Below are 19695 nucleotides of genomic sequence, written 5' to 3'. Positions count from 1 at the left end.
CACCTGGCCATCCAGGTGTGGCCACCGAGTGAGTGAGTTCATCGTGTGGGTTCCTGAGAGGGGGGAGCAGCAGGGAGGTCCCTGCAGCCTGTCTCCCCCTCTCCCCAGCCTCGCAGCCCCTGTTTCTGAGGCGTCTTCAGGGGCCCAGGGACAGAGGTGGGGGATTTAAGTTTGGGCTCGTCCCTTCCCCACTCCCCACCCCATCTCCCAGGCAATCTCCCCCTTTCTGCTGCTCTGCTGAAGCTCGGGTGAGGGCCTGGCTCAGCTCTCAGAAGGCGATTTGGGGGGAGGGCAAGGCACAGGGTCTGCCTCCCCAAGGGGATGCTGTGGCCCCATTCAGTAATTATTTACTGAGTGTCTTCCACGTGCCGGGCACCAGGACAGGCAGCATAATTTATGAGGGCTGGTGCTAAATCAAAGTGCGAGACCCTTGTTCACAAAGTGTTGAGAATTTCAAGACGGTGACAGCACAGCATTAAACCGCGTGAGGGCCCTTCTAGGCCTGGGGCCCTGTGCAGCTGCAGAGGTCAGCCACCCTGACACCAACACTCCTCTAGGTACCAAGGGCAAGTGCCTGTGAGCTGTGCCCCAAAGGGACTCACTCAGAGGGGAGAGAGACAGCGAGCAGACCCCAAGACAATCTCCCGCGGGGGGACGGGCTATTATAGAAGTAAGTGGAAGCAGGAGAAAGATCACTGGGGTCACTAGATGCAGAGGCGTCAGGGAGGGCCTCCTGGGGGAGCCTCCCCGTGGGAAGGGCGCTCCAAGCAGATGGACCAGCAGGAGCAGAGGCCCTGCCTGATTCTGGAAAGATGTCGGGGATTCTGAGGATCGAGGGGGCCCGTGCGGCAGAGGGGAGAGGGCAGAAATGAGGCGGGAGAAGTGGTCTGGGGCTGGGGAGGGGAGGAGTTTCGATTGTGAGATAGTCCATTTATCCTTCTAAAAGCTCTCTCGGACGCTGTGTGGAGAAAGCATCGGAGAGGCGAGCCGGGAGCCGGGAGCCCTGTGAGGAAGATGTGCGTGTCGTCCACGGGAGAGCCCGTGCTGCTGGGGCCCGGGGGGAACTGGGGCGGGGCGGGTGGGGAGGAGGTTGGGGGGGCGCAGGGGGAAGGGGGTTGGGTTCAGGGCATATTTGGAGGTCGAACCCAGAGGATTCACAGACAGATCCAAGGCCTGGCGTCCGCTCACTTACCCCCCAGATGCCCGGGGGGAGATATGGAGGAAACAGACCCATCCCCACCATCCAACAGCGGAGAGGAGGTAGGAACCGCGCCTTAAGGGTGGCGCACACAGGGTGCGGCCAGATCCCGTGGGGTCGGGCTAGACCTTGACCACTAGGGCCAGAGGAGGTGACACTGGATAAACTATTGTTTGGTTCAGTCCTTGAAACATCACTTATTTCACAAAATCCCAGGAGGTCAGGTGGGCAGGCAGCTAGAAACCCCTCACCTCTGTTGTGGGTTGAACTGTGTCCCCCGAAGAGATGTTCAAGTTCTAACCCAGGTATCTGTGAATGGACTTTGTTTGGAAATAGGGTCTTTGCCGATGTGATGGGGTTAGGAGGAGGTCATAGTGGGTCGGGGTGGGCCCTAATCCAATGACTGTGCCCTTGTAAGGGGGAAATTTGACGCGGACACACGGAGGGGACAAGGCCACGGGAAGGTGGGGGCAGAGACTGGAGCAATGCTCCACAGACAGGGAACGCCAAGGGTGCCGGAGCCACCAGAAGGCCGGAGCGGCCTGGGTCTTCCCCAGAACTTCAGGGGGAGCACGGCCCTGCTGCCCCCTTGATCTCAGACTTCCAGCCTCCAGAACTGGGAGAGAATAAACTTCTGCTGTTTTAAGTCACTTAGTTTGTGCTTATTTGTGACAGCATTCCTGGGACACTAGTACAACTTACGAGCAGAGACACTGAGGCCCAATAAGGGGAGGAGCTGGCCCAAGGGCAGCCAGTGTGCCAGCCCACCCAAACTACGTGGACAGAGAGCCAGGGAGGGGTGGCTCCCCAAAGGAGAATAACCAGACGCTAATTCCAGAAGGAGCAAGGCAGGCAAAACTCAGAGACGACCAGTGCATGACTCCCAGCTCCTTCCCTGGCCTCTTTGGCTCCTCGCGGACCTGGGAATGCTCTGGAGCATCTTCTCGCATGTGCAGACACCTGCAGCCTGTCCATCACTCCAGGAGGTGGAGAGGTTGTGAAAACTCTGGGGAAATCTGCTTTAGGGGGTAGCTGCTCTGCAGGGAGCTGGCTACACAAGGGCTACACCTGTGCAGTGAGGTGAAGTGAGAGAAATGAAGGGAGATGACCTCAGGAAAAAGAGTCCAGGGTCCCAGTGGATCCCAAGCTAAACAAGACAAAGTAATAAACAGGGTCCTGAAATTTGAAGACTGAACAATTCTATTCTAGTGACTAGGTGAGAAGCCAAGTGCACCATTTTGGATGGAAAAATGGATGTTAAAAAAAAAGAATCAGGTTTATGCCTTCCTTTTGGAATCAGTGTTTTTGTTTCTGAATACCTGGAACAGAAGAATAAGCTCAGGGGTGGGAGGCAGGAGATCTGAGTTCAAGTCTTGGCTCTTCTATTCTAGAGCTCTGTGACCTTGAGACTCTTTTCCATCAGCAAAACGACCAGGCTGGGCCACCACAGTGGTTCTCAAACGGTGCTCCATGGAGCCCCAGGGGGGCCCCAAATGGGCCCAAGACAGAGCTCCCTGGCCTCCCAGCCTGAAAAGCCTGGCTTTGCTCTCTTATGTGTTAGGTTTCTATATCAGATTTCATTTGAAGAAGACTCTGTGGCTTAACAAAGTCTGAAACTTGGACTGGATTAGGTCTTTCGTCCCCTAAACACAAATATTCCAAGATTCTCCGTCAGAATGACAAAGTGTTCCTCTACAGTTCACCCTGGTTAGAAGCGGCTGCAAAGCATCCTTTCCGCTGTTTCCTGTAAACCGGCCTCTTGTTTATCTCCAGGAACCACTGTCGTCTGGGGCATGATGGCTGCTGAGCACGATCCTCATGCTGGGGAACTGGGTGGCCCCCAGGGAGAGGAGAAGGCGAGCAGAGGGAGGCAGCGGCCTGTTTTTGAGATCCCTAAGGCTTGGCATCCTGAGATTGGGGAAGATGCTTCTGGAGAGCTGGCTGGGACGGGCAGGCAGGATGGCACCAGTGGGCAAAGCGCAGGCTCTGAAGTCAGATCCCCGCTCTCTCTCTTACAAGCCACGTGACCTGGGCTGGTCATCTACCCTCTTGTCCTCAGTCTTCTCATCTGTAAAATGGGGGTGATAATGGTGCCTGTCCAGTAGGGCCGTCATAAGGGTGAAGTGGGAGAGGTGTGTGAGGTGCTGAACACTGGGCCTGGCATGAGTGCTCTCTGCACACCAGGCATCAGTGGCCCCAGTGGTAACACTGACGTGGAGGCTGCTTCAAAGGGAATCCGGAGAAGGCAGGGGTGCTGGCCCGACTGGCACTGACCACTTCCCGGCCTGAGCAGCTCCTTTCAGGAACCTCTTCCAACGAGTCCTCAGACCCCACAGCTGTCTACAGACAATGTATCAGTTAGCTGTGTCTGCATAACACACAGGCCCAAAATTCAGTGGCTTAAAACAACTTATTATTCGAGTTCACGAATCGCATGGTTGAGAGATGGCTGATCTTGGCTGAGTTCCCCCGTGTGGCTGGGAGTCGGCCGCTGTCATGAGGTCTCGGTTGCCCTTGGCTCTGCTCCAGGAGTCTCTCATCCTGCAGGAGGACACCCTGGGCGTGTTCTTCTCATGACAACGGCGGAAGCTGCAGAGTGCAAGTGAAGCAGGCAAGATCTCCCGAGGCCAAGGCTGGGAACTGGCACACGGTCCCTTCTGCCACATCACTGTGGCCAAAGCCACGTCCAGGGCAGCCCGGACTCAAGGGTGGACCCTGCCTGCAGTGAGGAGATCTGCAGTGTCACATGGCAAATGGCCCAGAGTCAGAGAGGGATGAACTACTGGCCCCACCCCTGAAACGCACCACACACTATTGCTGTAATGAGACACCTGTAGGGCTCTCCCCGCCCCCTTAACTGACTGTAGTTCCCCAGGGTCCCCTCTCGTGACTCATTCCTGGGTTCAGGGAAAGCGTGGATCTGGACTCAGAGCACCACGCCAGCTGGGTAGCATGAAGTATCTCTGTCTGCACTGGCCACTAGTCTGAGCCTCAAGTCTGTGTAATTACACGCCCCCGCCCACCCCACCCAGATGGTTTAGCATCAGGAGGCAGCACAGGCTGGGGCAGGAGCCGGGCTTCAAATTCTGAGTGTCGCAGTACTTGGTGCATAATAAATATTGAGCTCATGTTTGCTGCATCCATTCATTCTCTTATTAAAATATTTTTATTGTGAAATATAACAAACAGAAAGTGCATAAGTATAGGTGTGCAGCAGAACAAATCCCTACAAAGCAAATACCCTTGTAACTATCCCCCAGAACCAAGAATAGAACACCCACCGTCACCGCTGAGATGCTCCCTGCCTCCTCCCATCAACCTCCCCTCCCTCTCCCACTGTCTCCACTTGCATGGTAACCCCTTCTGCTTGTTTTTCTTTTAGGAGTTTGCCATCTAACTAAGCATCCTTAATCCCTATCATTTAGTTTCTCCTCTTCTTGAACTTCATTCAGTGGAATCATACAGCCTGCCCTCTTTGTGTCTGGCTTCTTTCACTCAATCTTACTTGTAAGATTCATCCACTCATTGTGTATAAGCGTCATTTGTTTTCATGGCTGTATAATATTCCAACATACGAATATACCACAATTTACCTGTTTTACTGCTCATGGACATTTGGGTTGCTTTCATTTGGTGGATATTATTGGGAGTAGTCCTGCTCTGAAATTCTAGTTCCTGTCTTTGGGTGAACGGGCTTGCCCATCTATCTGTAGGGGATGTCCCCGAGAGTGCATTGTGGGGTCCTCACAGGGCACTCTACGCTCAGCTTCAGTACAGGGTGCCAAGTGGTTTTCCTTAGTGGTTGTACCGATTTACACTCTAACCAGCAAAGCGGATTTCTTTTTTTTTTCCCCTCCCACTCTCTCTCCCTCTTCCTTCCTTCCGTTTGCTTGTTCATTCAACCCACCTGTACCAACCGTCTCGGACTGGGTGCCGGTTCGAGTATCTGAAGGTGAAAGAAGTCCAAGTGTGCTCTCCCCCCGCCCCCAATTCAGTAGGCAGATGGATGGGAAGCCCCCAGCACCCCCTGAGGCCTCCAAAGGTAGAAGGTGGGATCTGGGGGAGCGTGGCGCCCAAACCCTCCCTCCTGGAAAGCCACGTGGCAGGGGCTCTGGGGCGCCCACGCCCCCTCCCCGATGTCGGAGGAGGGGCCTCCGCCCGTACTGAGGGAGGCTTAACCAAGCCCCTCCGGCGCCCGCCGGTTCGACATCAGCCCCCGCGGGGCGGCCCCCGGGCCCGCGTGCTCCTGGAGCTCCCGCCTTGTTTTCTGCGCCCTGGTTGGTTAGGAGCTGCGGGGTTCGCCTGCTTGCCTCTGATGGGCCGAGGAGGCGGAGGGGCGGCGGGGGGGCCTCCTCCCGCCCCCTGGGGTCTCTGGGCTGCGGGGAGAGGATGGGGGCAGAAACGGAGAAGTGAGGTCCTGAATCCCAAGTGGCGGTGGCCCGGGGACCCCGGCCAGCACAGGCGGTGGGGGCGGCGCCGAAGCAGGCAGCGAAGCATCAGCGCTCTCCCGGCAGAGCTCTTTCTCTCCGGCACTGTTTCAACCCCTTGGAACGGTTCTTCAAAGCCTCCCCTGCCTCTCTCGGGAGACACGCTCGCTTCCCCCCCGGCGTCTCGTCTCCAGCGCGGCCCCCGCAGCTCCGGGGCCGCCGCGGCGCCGGCGCCATCTGCCGGCCGCTTTGGGAACTGCGGGGCGAGACGGCCGGGAAGGGAAAAAGCAACATTTTCATCACCTTGAGCGCCGTAAAAATGAACAGCCGGCCTAAGAGAAATGTTCGATCAAAATCATTGAAAGCTTATGACTCAGAAATACCACTGTGAGAAGTTGCCTGAAGAGCGCACGAGTCCCAGCAAGCCGCCGGGTCACGGCGTTGGCTGCAGTGCTGCCGCGGTAGGGAACACGCGGCCCAGCGCAAGGTGAAAATATGGCAGGTGCCTGGAGGACAAGGACACTGCGAAAAATCAGGCGGAGGAATGCTGTATGTTACAGAGAAATGCGGCTGATATCTAGATAAAGGTGAACCATGCTGTAATCACACTTCAATTCTCTTGTCCTCGGTGTGATATTGTAGAGGATACATGGTGGATACATCCGCCCAAACCCAGAGGCTGTAACACCAGGCTGCACCCTAGTGAGAGCCGTGGAGTCTGCGTGACAATGAGGTGTCACTGTAGGCTCATGGATTGTAACAAATGTATCACTCTGGTGGGGGGTGTTGATAACGGGGGAGGCTATGCATGCCTGGGGTCGGGGGGTATATGGAAATCTCTGTGCCCTCCCCTCAATTTTGCTGTGAACTTAAAACCTCTCTAAAAAATAAAGGCTATTTAAACATTTAAAAAGCAGATTACAAAACAATGTGCTAAGACCTATTTGCGTTGTGGTCTGGGCCAGCTCATCGTGGTTGCTGTCCTGTAGGGTGGGGGGCTGCCCTGTTTGGGCTCCTCAGGAGAGGATGGGCGGGTGTTCCCGGCGTCTCCTCCAGACAGAGCTTCACAGGAACCGCGGCGGGACCCTCTGGGGTTGCCGAGAAGGGAGCATAGGCGCCTGGTGCTGCTACAGTCGTCTTGTTGCCAGGAGCAGAGCTTGTAGAGACAGAAAGCAAAGCGGGGGAAAGCAGAACTGAGAGACAGAGAAAGCGAAAGTGGGGAGAGAGACCGGATGGCAAGGTTGGAGTGTTTGCGTCCAGCCCGTCTTGAAGCTGGTCTGTTCCTGGACTTTTCAGATAATAAAGTCCTCTCTTGCCAGATTACCCTGGCTTTCTGTTGCTTGTAACCCAAAGAGTCTGTGAGCCCTAAACCAAGCTCCCCAGCAACGAGCCAGTTACTGGAGATGGGCGACGGCACGGGGGTCTTTCTGTCCTCACCTGGAACCTTCCTGTCGGCGAGCACAGCAGGTGGCACGTTGGGGAGGTGCCGTCCCGGGCCTGCCTCCTTCCCGGGCCCAGTCCTGGGTCCCCAGGGATGGAAGAGGTTCCTGCCTCGGGGTTGGTCTTCTGCTTTCCCTCTGCCTAAAATTCTCCCCTCCCCACGGCCCGGTGCTGCCTCCCTAGCTTCCCCTGCAGCTCCCTCACACACCCCCTCCTCCGAGAAGCCTGCCCTGGATGAAGGAGACCATTCTGTCCCAGCTTCTGTTTGCCCTGCGGGTGGCTCCCTTCTAACCTGTCACCTTGATGACGGTGGGGTCTGGGTCTGTCCTGTTCACGGCTGTGTTCCCAGTTTTTCCCAGGGTCCGGCACACAGTAGGAGCATCACCAATCGTTGTTCACTGAGAAAATGAGAAGGTGCGTAGCTAGGCGGATATGGCTGGTGAGGGGCCTACTCTGGGTGCGGACTGGGAGGGTGGGGCTCGGGCACGGCCTCTTCCCGAGAGGGGCCTTCTCTTGCTTTTACCGGAGGGTGGGGGCACAGTGACACCAACCAGAGGACACGCTGCAGGGTCAGGCTTTGACCGACCCAGAACTCCCCCTCCCTTTGGGGGTCTTACCTGGTATCAGGGTGTGTAGCCAGGAGCGGGAGCCCGGGCATCACCTCTTCACTGGGGAGTTAAAAGCCAGAGATGTCAAGCAAAGCCCAAACCAGGCCCATGACAGAGGCTGGGGAGCAACTGAGTACAGGGCTTAGGGCCTGGGGGACCAGGGCCAGGGGGCCAAGGAGCAGACGATGCACAGACAACGTCGGATGATCCTGCCACGCCGTCCAACACTTACTGCCTTTTGCAGTATTTTCCAGTCCTTCTGAGTAAATCTGAGAGAAGGCTCAGCTTAGCGATAACAGGTCCCTAACGCTTGTCTCTGGCTCTTTCCACAGAGGACCTCGGGCAGCCCAGACAAAGGCCTGAGGTGTAGTAACTGTGACAGGTTTCACTGTGTTTATTTTTATAGCTACCTTCTAAGTATAGCAATTCTGATTCCCCATTTAGGGTAGTAACAGGAAGTTTCTTTTTCAAATGAATTTACATAAATAAAAGGAGACTACTAGGAGGGAAATGGCAAGTGGATGACAGAACAGGCGGGCGGTGGCGTTGTTGGCCACTGAGGGAGGGGGCGTGTGACTGAGCCCGTGAGGGGCTGGCTGGGGCTGTGGGGGCGCCCCCTCCCCTACCCGCGGGTGGAAATGGAGCTGGTTGAGCTGCTCAGAGTCACAGCCCTAGGGGAACAGCACAGAGTGAAGGGCAGGTAGGCGTTGGGGGCACCCTCTGCCCAGGCTCAATTCTGACCCTGTGCCCCCAGGTCCCTCTGGGTGACCCCAAACAGCCTCTTGGAATTCCAACCTGGGGTTATTCTGTCTGCCCGCCTGCCAGATCCCATCACTCTGATGTGGACACCCCAGGTATGGTCCTGGAGCTGTCCCCACTGTGTGACCTTGAGTGAGTCCCCTCTCCAGCCCTCAGTTTCCCCACTTGTAAGCAGAGATGAGTGAAACGACCTTTAAGGGCCCTTAAGGGTGAGAGGACCAGGGACACCCCCAGCCCTCTCCTCCCGTTCCCCCAACATGGGGCTCAGGAGAGCACAGGCGTGGGGTCACACAGGCCTACGCTTAATTTCCTGCTCTACCCACACTTACCCTCTCAGAGTGTCTGTGTCCTTGTCTGTTACATGGGATGAGAACATCTCCCGAGCTGGCTGGGCTAGCAGTGATGAGGGAAGCCCTGACACACAGAAGGGCTCCGAAAGTGCTGCGAGCTCCGGTTTTTAGCGCACGGGCGGCCACTGGCAATGCCGCTTCCCCATCCTGGCTTGGGGGTTAGAGACCCGGCAGCATCCGAGGGCACGGGTCTCACATGGATGCCTGATCCTGTCCACAGGGGCGACCTTGGGGCTCTGCGTCCCGGCTGGCAGGAGGGAGCGGCTGCTGGAGCGGGCCTTCGTGTCCACGAGCCCCCCACAGGCGCCGGGCTGAGTGCCCAGAGGGGGTTCCTGGGAGTGGGTGAGGCAGGCATGACGCTCCCACCTAGAGCTTCCGGGCCGGGGCTGGGGCTGGGGCTGGGGCATGTGTGTGGGAGAAGACGGGGCGGGAGGAACCCGCACAGCAGGCTGCCCAGGCTCTGCGATGATTTTCATCAAGGCGCCTTCCAGTCAGTTCCACACAGGGCTTCTCCCACTTTAAGCTACATGGGAGGCACTTGTGATGGGAGGTGAGGGGCTCTTGCTAACATGCAGATTCTCATGCAGCAGGTCTAGGGCGGGGCCTGAAGTTCTGCATTTCTAACAAGCTCCCCGCGATGCTGGTGCCTCTGGTCTCGGGGGCCCACCCTGACTCTCGAGGTCATGCACTCTCACCTCTCCTGCGGGCTCAGCTTTTGAGAATCAGGAGAAGAGAGTCCAGTCCCAGCTGCCACCACGCAGCTGCCCAAGTCCCATGGAAACACAGACTAAGCAATACAGGTGGGGTAGGAGGGGGCCCAAGCAAACAAGGAAGTGGGGTACCCTGGTGGGGTCACGGTGGACCACAAGGAAAGCTTCCTGGAGGAGGGGGCTTGAGGAATTCAAGGATGTGTTCCAGGAATCCAAGAAATGAGTGGGTGTCTGACTTCAGCAAATGAGAGATGCCAGAAGGAGATGGCCATTGTGGGTCCCCCCCGGCCATCAGACACCTGTAGTGGATGAAGACACAGTGTGTATGGCCAGAAGTAACACCAGTGGATCCACAGGCCAAGGCCTTCCGAAGAACTGGGAAGGCAGCGTCAAGTGCCACTCAGAAGAGGCAGGGTGGGAGCCTGGAAGCAGCCCTGGGTGAGCAGTCCCTTTTCAGGAAGCAGAGTAAGTCCATTCCCTGTGCGCTCTGTGGGGAGCTGGCCCTTCTTCAGCGCTCCTGATGGGGAACTCCCCAATATGATGTTATAGATCCCTCTACCCCATATAGGTTTTTTTAATTCTCTCTATCCCCTTCTCCCATATATATATGTGATTTGAGATGCACATTTCCCCCCACGTTTTGGCACCTCTGAACTCAACGGCGCCTTGCCCTCTCTGTTGGCCTGGATGGAGACTGACCGTCTTCAGAGAGAATCTGCATTTGCAGGGCCGGGTACCCGGACCTCCACCTGAGACCACTTCCACGTGACCTCTCTGCTCGAGGAATTTTGGCCTATGCTGTGTGTATCCAGACCCCGAACCTTGCAGTTCACATTCTAGCAGGAGATTCCCCGCCCAGGGCCATGTTTCATTCCTGCAAGTTTCCTCACAGCCCCTTTCTACGTAGCTGGTTTATTCCACATTGACCCTTTCACGGGGGGCTAACTCTGCCTCCCAGCTTTTTGCTGGAATCTCCTATTAAACTCCGCATGTTGGGCATTTTTCCTTTCTTAGTGAATGTTTGGTGCATCTAACAGCTGACAGCATTTGATGAAATAACTTGTAAAACCAGTATGATCCTCTTCACCATTACAAATAGATTCACAGCTCTTTCACTTTCCCATTTAACACTTTAATTTTCCCTATGCCCAGATTTTCAAGAAGTCCAGTATCCCCCCCTTGAAGTGTCCTTCTCCTGGAGTAAACTGAGAGACCTGAAGGCTCTCCTTGTCCAAAGGTGTCAGCCTGGCTGTAGCCCCCAGCACAGAGCCTGATGGGGCCACTACACTTGTTGCCACATGGTGTCGCTGTTGAACACATTCTGGTGCAGTTTGGTGAATGCCCGTCCACTGCTATGGTGAACCCTTTGCTGAGCCAGATCCCTGCACAGGCCGAAGTGGTGCCCCACATTCAGGTCCCCGAGTTACAGCCTCTCTAGTTCACCCTTCTAGGCTCAGCCAGATGGTTTACGTCTTCAGGGACTTCCGGCCTTAAACACATATTGGGCCCAAACCAGCCTGTACCATCAGCTCAGGCCCCGTATTGAACCCAGGTCATTGGTCCAGACTCCTCTTCACTCAGGGGCCCTTGGTGTCGTTTCCTGACTGCAGGCTTCAGTCAAGAGCATCCCAATCCATCAGAGAGCTTCCAGAACATTGTCCCTCAAATGGGGACGTGTGGAGCATTCAATCTCTTTCTACCCAGGGGCCCCACTGAGTATCTTCCTCCCTCCCTTCAGGGCCGTGTCTACATAACCCAGGGAGCCCATTCAAGCCACAGTTGCCTTACAAGTGAAAACCCACCCCTGGCCTATGAGGTGTGCCATCCTAACCTAACAGTTAGATCCCAACGATTTCTCTAATCGGTGGCAACTTCCCTTGCTGAAAATGCCTTGCATCAGAGAATCTTAAGGCATAATTGTGTTCTGGCCCAGGATCCTCCCACCCCTCAAAGGATGGCATACACCCCACCCTGGGGACGAGGAGCAGTAGGTGAGCTTTTGTTTTGCTGAGTTGGGTCTACACACTAAGAGGGAGAAGCTAGAATACTTAGGATAATGGGTGGGAATATTTCGAGCAACACGGAGGGGGAGGAGCAGAGAGAAAAGACTCAGGACAGCTGGGGAGAGCCCTCTGCAAGGAAATGGATCACGCTTTGTCCACGGTGTGCAATGTGACCTCTCCTCCAGCTACCCACAAAAACACCAGTAAGGTGGATATTACTCTCCCGTGTTTTGGCAGCTGGGTTTGTGGTTCTGAGATGAAGTGGGCCTGGCATCAAGGGGACACAGGACACAAGCAGAGGCTTCCAAGGATGCACGGGAACACCTCTGCTCGACGCAGATGGGAGACCAGAGGAGGGGCTGGGCCAAAGGCACCCAGCAAGTCAGAGCCCAAAGTGGCTCTTCCCGTTAACAATGAACCCAAACAGCCCACCGTGCAATGGTGACCCCAAATCCCAGCTTCCCTGCAGAGCGCTCAGTACAGATACTCTCGGACGGTGAGTTCCTTCAGCGTGAAGCCCCGGAGGGTGGGCTTCCGCAGCTGGCTCTCCTCCAGCCTCTGTTGCAGCGACGCAAAGTCCTTGCCCAGCGCGTAGGCCAGGCGGATCATGGCGTCCAGCAGGGGCGCGTAGTAGCGGTGGCCCTCCCGGGCCTGCAGGCACTGCAGGGCCCTCTCGCCGGCCGCGAAGGCCTCGGCCGGGCGCTCGAGGTCGCGGTGGCACACCAGCATGGCGCAGAGGGCCGGCACCAGCATCACGGGGCAGTGGGCCGTCAGCTTCTCCAGCAGCGGCGCCACGCGCACCAGGATGTCCAGGGCCTTGGTGTACTGGCCGGCGCGCAGGCAGCCGAAGGCCTCCCGCAGCTCGGGCCGCGTGAGGAAGTCGATGAACTCCCGGGAGCGGCGCACGCAGCGGATGGCGTACAGCAGGCTCAGGTACTCCTTGAAGGCCAGCTTGCGCTCCGAGATCATCTCCTCCGTGAAGTTCCCCGTCAGGTGCTTCCTGGGGAAGACCACGTCTTCGATCTCTTCCCTGAAGGTCTTCTGGAGGTTTTTCTGGAGCGTCTCGAAGTCCGAATAGCGCCGTTCCAGGACGGCTTTGTTGCTGTCAAAGCTCCCCGTCTGGATGACGACGATTTGGTACATCTACGGAGCAAAGAGAGAGAGCCTTCGACGACATCCTAACGGAGGGTTTTAACCAACAGAGAGCTCCGGAGAGTAAAAATAATGATGATCATAATTTAAAGCATACCCTGAAAATGGGTATGGTGGTGTGCAATTCTGTGTTCAGTTGCCATCGGCATCAGTGAAACTGTAAAGCGAATCATGACAGGACTCAACCCGAGAATAACCACGCAGAGACATGGAGGCATCTCAGGGGAGAGAGGGCGCAGGAACGGCTGTGCAGGGGGCCTGGGGCGCTCTTGGCTTTCCATCGTCAAAACTGGGCCTCAGGTTCCTGAACTGGGGTTAGATCTGAGCTTGGATTAGATATGTGTTTTCCACATATGGGACACTTGGGAGAAGGTTTTAGGTGTATACTGGCAGTGATGTTATATAGCAAGAAAATTATTCTTTTTCAATTCTCTTTCAAGAGAATACTGATTCAGGGCACAGACTACTTGGGTTAGAAATCCAGCCCCACTGCAGTCTAGCCGTGTGGTCTTAGGGAGGTAGTTTAACCTCTCTGGGCCTCAGTTTTCTCATCCTTAAAACAAAGACAGTAATAGTACCTACCTCACTGGGTGAGGATTAAACGAGTTAATGCACTGAGACCGTGTGGGACTGAGCCCAATGTGCAGCCAGCACTCAGCGTCAGCTATTATTATTATTCCAGTCCTAGGTAAGGGAGGGGAGGCTGAGTGGGGCTCTTCTGTAGTATTAGTATCTCCCCAACACGGCCAGAGAGAGCAGCCCCAGAACACAGAGCCTCTCACCAGCCACGGCAGCTGGCTAGAATTTAACAGCAGCCTTAGCTCTCCCTGTGTTTACTTTTGTGATCACCTTTTCTTTATGCCACGTGGTACTGGTTTTCCATTTAAGGTATTTCCCTTTGAAATAAATATATTTAGTGTTCTTAAAAAGTGATCCAATTTAAAGAAAACATTAGATAAATAATAATATAAATGGTAGAGGGATATGGCACAGACGGTGAAGGAGGGACCCGGCTGACTAATACTGGATGACTTGGGGTTGATCTAGAGCAGCTCCCTCTTAGGATCAGGGACGGGACACACATCACTACTCCTTACAGTACCTAGCACAGTGCCGAGTGAGAAATCTTGCTTTTTGACCATTTCTCCTGAAGAACTCTGTGAGTTACAGTGCATCAACCCATTCCATGGTTGGGAAAGCTGAGGCCCAGGGCCAGGAAGGAGGCAGCGAAAGGCACTCCATCATTTCCTGATCTCCGCTTACCACGAACTTGGAGACCTTCCTCTCCTCGATGCGGGCCGAGCTGATCTCAAAGAGCAGTTTGACGCGCCGCCAGCAGCCCTTCTCGCCGCGCCAGTACTCCTGCAGCTCCCGTGTGGTCATGCTGGAGTTGGAGCCGGGGCTGCTGCGGGCCTCTGGAAGGACGGCATCAGGTCAGTGCACTTCGGGGGCAAGGGCTCGGGGACATGGCTGGGTCTGTCTGAGAGGGGACGTCAGAATCTGGAAGAGCTGTGAATATCCCCCTCCCCATCCCGCCCTTTATAGGCTCCGTCAGGCATCACCCAGACCCCCATGCCCGACCTGGCTGAACCCATCCTACCACGGGCAGCTTCAGATAGTCCATCAACCCCACGTGGTTTCTTGGTTGTGAAATGCAGTGAATTTGTGTTGCATTGTCCACTTCCGGCCTGCAGACTGGCCACTGTGAAACCCCACGCTCCCGACAAGCGGGACTGTGGCTTGTTCATTTCTGCACTCCCTACAACGCTGACTCTGCGGCTGTGGCCAGGCCTCCTGAGCACATGTCCCTGGATGGTGGAGGGAGCCGTGAGGGGGCTGGGCTCCAGGCTCAGCCGGGCGGGCCCCTTCTAACTCTCTCATCTCATTTCCCACAGTCTCTGCTTTTCCTTGCACGTGGCACTCTTTCTGCCTTAAATGCAGTCCTCCTCTTTCCCTGCCTGGAAAGCGAACACAGTGTTTCTTGAACCTCACTTGAGCGCTGAGCTATTGTGAGAATCTTGGGAAAGATTAGAATCCTTCCCCACCAAAAATGTACAAATCATTGTGCATTTTATTTTAATGGATACTGGTCCCAGGAGCCCTTCTCCAACGTGTCCTTCAAGACCCAGCCAACACGTCACTTCAGCTGCCCCTCAGCATTAGAGTAAGAGCCTGCCACCTTGCCCCTATAGCCTTGTCCGTGGCATCTCAAATTATTTTTCACAGATCCGTTTTCCTAGCAAACTTGAGGGCCAGCACAGTGTTTGATTCGCTTCTGTTTCCCCAGGGCCTTGCACAGGGCCGGGAACAGAGCAGGCGTTCAGTGGGCGCATCTTGCACCATTGCATGAATGAGTAAACGACTAGTAGAGATTTGCTCCAGGAGATGGCGCTATAGCGGATGCTGTCACGCAGGGCCCTGCCCCTCGGCACTCCCTGTTCTGGAACACCCCACTGGCTTCCTACCGGAAGCACCTACAGACTGTCGACTGTCACCTTGCGGGCTTTCTTGGGCCACAGCAGCATGTTCTGGAGCATCCCTCAGCCGATGAGGGATGGGACTGGTGGATGACAGCCTGGCCTCCTCGCCTCTCGGATGGGACAACCCACAGTCTCCCAGAGGACCCTTGCTGGGACGGAGCCCCCGTTGCCCACAGCACTAATCTGTTTATGGACACCTCATCCTGGCTTCCTGCCCTTCCTTTCCTCACTTTCCACTGCCCTGCCATACCTCCTGCGATCATCTCCCAGATAAAGCACTTGCACCGAATCCTTGTCTCAGTGTCCGCACTGGGATAACCCACGTTAAGAGAGCTGCCCCACTCTCTTGTGGCATCCACTGAAGTACCCACATTTGTATTTCAAATGTCTTCAAACCTCTATCCCCCAACCACGCCCCAAGCCTCAAGCCCACCTAAGTGCCCTTCAGGTCCCGGACGTGGGAGGTCTGGGCCCGTGGCTGATGTTTCCTGCTTGGTCCCTGCCATGCACTGGGCTCCGTGTCCCATCCATCCAGGGCCCCCAGGGTGCTTGGGACTTGCCATGCTCCAAGGCTGCCTGGGGACAAGAGAGAAAAGTGAGTGCCCACTCACGTCGGGGTTCCTGGTGGGTGCTAGTGTGCCCAGGATCCGTGTCACGGTCCCCACTGCTGAGCCCTCCACTGCCCACCTAGCTGTCCACCTAGCCACCAGATGCTGGGTCTGGCCCTTTCCTGGACTGATCACTCCGAGGCTGAGCAGACCCTCCTCTTGTTGTTAGGATCCTTATCTTATCAAGTTGCTCCGAACTTTAAATGAGGTGATTTCAAGCATGGGTAATGGCTTTAGTATAACGTGGGAGAAAGATGCTGGCTTGTCCAGAAAAATGTCCCAATACTCCATTTTATTTTACATATGTAAATGAATCTCAGCGGCTGAAGTGGGGATACTGGCATGCCTCTTTCCTCTCTCTCGCTCTCTATCTTTAAGCAAACATTCATTGACCACTTGTTACACCCACTTCATACGCACCTAGGTTCCCCACATCCACTATCTTATTTAACACCCACAGAAATCTACCACCACTCCCAATAACAGATGAGGAAACTGAGGTTTAGCCCAAGGTCACGTGGTGGGTGGGTGTGCCAATGAGCAAAGCCACATGCTCTTATCGTTCCAGGCTGTGCACGCTGCTCTCAACACCCACTGTCGCACGTAATCTGAATCCGTGTGTGGTTGGAATTTGTAGCCTTCGTTATGGTAAAGGAACCGAGACTTAGAGTAGCTCACGATCAAGAGCCAGCACGTGGTGGGCTGGACACAGACACAGGCTGGTTGGACCTCAGCATCCTCTCCACCCCCTCGGGGGAGGCAGGCAGCCGGAGTCCTGGGGTTCAGGGTGTGCAGTACCTGTCTGTGACCCAGATAAGTGACCGAGGTGACCTGGGGCCTGGCAAATTACTTAACTTCCCTGTGCCTCAGTTCCCTAAAAAGGGGCAAAATAACAGAACTACCTTCGTGAGGCTGGTGTGAGTGTTAAATCAGGCAGACCACGTAAAGCGTCAGCTCAGGGCTCCGCACACACCAGGCACTGCCTAATAGTTCCTCTTAGTATCTGACGCATGATAGAGGCTTTGAGAAATATTTGAGAAATAAATGACTCTAAAGAAACGTGTCAGTTGGAATAGAATTGAAAATGTCTGGGGCCGGCCTGGTGGCGTAGTGGTTAAGTTTGAATGCTCCACTTCGGCAGCCTGGGGTTTGCAGGTTCGGATCCCGGGTGTGGACCTACGCACCGCTTGTCATGCCATGCTGTGGCAGCGTCCCATATAAAGTAGAGGAAGATGGGCACGGATGTTAGCCCAGGGCCAGTCTTCCTCAGCAAAAAGAGGAGGATTGGCATTAGACGTTAGCTCAGGGCTGATCTTCCTCACACACAAAATATAAATAACTAAAATAAAATGTCTGGGACAAATTAGAAAAAGGGACAAATAAAACATTAGCTCGGCTGGAGCGAGTAGCTAGGGCACCACTTAGGCACAGAAATTCAAAATAAGAAGGGTGCACAAGACCTTACCTCCTTCTTAACAGGATCTGAGAGAGCTGCAAGTGGGACAGAGGGGGCTGGAACTGCAACCCTTGTCCGTCAGACCGCACGCCCAGGTTGGACCCTATGCTGACTGTGGCCTGGAGAGAGGTGAGGCCCCTGCTGCTTTCGAGTCTTAGCCACGGCCCCGGGTATGGCCAGAACTCGTCCCTGCGCCAGGGCTGAGGGCCTCCTGGGGTCGGCCTGCCTGGGGAGAGGTGAGGTCAGCTGGGGCAAGGAGCCCGCGTCAGGTGAAAGGAACCCTGGGACATTCTCCAGGTGGCTGGGCACAGTTGTCCAGTGGGTGGCTCTTGGGGACTGTCCCTCCAACCTCACCTTATACAGACGGGAAACTGAGGCACGCGGCAGGGGCATAGCTGGCCCAGCCGTCACAGGCTTGAGCTCGCATACCTCATTTCTCTCTCGTCTTCCTTAATGAGTCAGGCCTCCCATCCCACCCAATGGTGGGCCCGTAGGCAAGGTATTTCATATCTCCAGGCAAGTTATCTAATATTTCTCCAGCTGAGAAGTATGGCCACAAGCCCTGTCCTGCTGACAAGATGAGGGATGGCTAGGGACAGTTTCCCTACATTCTGGTGGGTGCTCAGGTAAGATAGCTTGTCCGCACACTCTCTTACCTAATGGACTCTTGGTGGGCGAGATACTTGGGGGCCCAGTGTTTCCTGTGGGCACTCCTATGCACCTCCTCAGTTAGCTCATCTGTAAAATGGGTGATGGCAAATGGCATTGGCCTCAGTGGTCCCAGCCTTTCCGGCTCTGCTGTCCTGACCAGGCAGCTGGTGCCAGGTCAGAAGCAGGGCGCTCTTTGCCCAGAGACCCTGTGAGACCAGGGCCTTGGCTGGACGTTCCAGTAAAGACCTGGGAAAGCTGAGCGTGAACCCAGGGCTGAGAAGAAAAGTTAAATTCAGCAGCCAAAGCCGGCCCCCTTACATCTTCTCTTGTGAGATCGGCTGGGAGTCACCCACTACAGAGGAGTGGGGAGGAGAAAGTTGTACATTCGTGCATGGAGTCTTAGGCAGCCTCCTGTTCCTCTCTAGCCTCAGTTTCCTCATCTGTGAAATGGGGAAAGCCATCCTGTCGCTCCACAAGCTCTTTGGGGACAGCTACACAGGGGTTCTGTGGGCCCTTCCCTCCGCTCCCCTCTCCACACCCTGTACAGCAAAGATTTCTAGACTTTACAACAAAATACTGCAAGTGTTGGTGCTGTGGCTTGGAGGCCTGTCCTTGGTCCAGGGGACAGAGCAGCTTCCCAGCCTCTTCCGCCATCCGTGTGCAGCCATTCTGTTCCTTCCCTTCCAGGCGCCCTGAGCATCACTCCTCCCTCCAAGGGCTGCCTGCCGTGTCCAGTCCTTCTCCTGATGGGCATACAGGGCCACCTTCAGAGCCCAGGCCACCTTCCCGAGGGGGCTGCAGAGGATTGTCCATCGGGGGTGAGACTCCAGTGGAGCAGAGTAAAGCTGCCTGGCCTGACCTGGGAGACAGACCATCCTGGACGTTGGATGGGCATGTTCCTAGACGTGCATCAGGGTGGGGGGGGGTGCTGGGGGCTTGTGAAAAGCAGATTTCCTGGTTTCCAACATCAGAGAGTCCAATCTAGCAGATCTGGGGGTGGGGGCGGCCTGGAGTCTGCATTTTACACACGTCCCCCAAGGCTCTGCTTATACGGGGGTTCCCTGGCACCACTTTTTGAGAAACGCAGGTGTGGTGAATTATTCCCTAGGCTCATGAGGGGTGGTAGAAGCATCGGCACTTAAAAAGGATTGAGGTGATGGAGGGTCGAGGAGCCGTCCCTACTCTGCCCCAGTGCGCTAAGGAGAGCCCCGCACATAGAGGCAGTCAGCAACCCTTCACCGTCCCACCCTGCCCCCAACAGGCACTGAGGGAGGGTTCCAGGAGAAGGGGGTGGAGAGGCCCACTGGGCTTGGGGTTGAACACTGACCTGAAGCCTCTGGCCCTGCGCGTGTCCGGGGGTCCAGAGCGTGTCAGATGGCCCCTTCAGCTCTCCATTCAAGGCCCCGGCAAGCAGTCGAGCAGCTGCCGCTTCACTCAGTTCCCGGTTTGAAAACAGGAAATAGGCTGTGTGACCTGCCCCTGGTCGCCCCCGCCCACTGGCTGGTGAAAGAGTGTACTGAACCCAATTGACAGGCTGAGACGGCTGCAGGGCCGGGCAGGACGGCAGGTGCAGCTCTAACTCGAAGGGATCTAGCTGGGCCTCTTGTCCCCATTGCCCTGCAGCAGCCTGGCTGTCCCTCGGAGTCTGCGACAGACTCTGGCATTCGGACAGTAGCTCTCAAAGCTCTGCAATGTTCATGATCCTACCCTGTGAGCTAGGCATGATGGGCCATCATGCCCCATTAACAGATGGAGAAACTAAGGCTTGGAGCACAGAGCTGGTGGGATGCAGAGCCAGAGCCTGAGGTGGAAAGGAGGTGGGGTAGACCCACGGTCTCATTTGGTGCCTTTCT

General features: G+C 55.7%; 1 protein-coding gene across 2 annotated transcripts; it reads right to left on the bottom strand.

Annotated features, from left to right (window-relative positions):
- Positions 1 to 10602: 10602 nt before the first annotated feature.
- SNX20 (sorting nexin 20) lies at positions 10603 to 19280 on the bottom strand. Of its 2 annotated transcripts, XM_087420275.1 has the most exons (4): positions 19170 to 19280; positions 15561 to 15703; positions 13911 to 14062; positions 10603 to 12638 (listed from the first exon to the last, which is right to left on the bottom strand). In XM_087420275.1, exons 2-4 carry the CDS (start codon positions 15688 to 15690, stop codon positions 11970 to 11972), a joined length of 951 nt encoding a protein of 316 aa, XP_087276401.1. In that variant the 5' UTR covers positions 15691 to 15703; positions 19170 to 19280; the 3' UTR covers positions 10603 to 11969. The 2 variants fall into 2 exon arrangements, with proteins under 2 accessions (XP_087276401.1, XP_087276402.1); XM_087420276.1 differs by lacking the exon at positions 15561 to 15703.
- Between the last annotated feature and the right edge of the window lie 415 nt (positions 19281 to 19695).

Source organism: Ceratotherium simum, chromosome 30 (genome assembly GCF_057802395.1).
Source record: "Ceratotherium simum simum isolate JZ-2026a chromosome 30, ASM5780239v1, whole genome shotgun sequence".
Classification (NCBI taxonomy): Eukaryota; Metazoa; Chordata; class Mammalia; order Perissodactyla; family Rhinocerotidae; genus Ceratotherium; species Ceratotherium simum.
The sequence above is the reverse complement of the archived record's forward strand: the minus strand, read 5'-3'. Positions and strand labels throughout refer to the sequence as shown.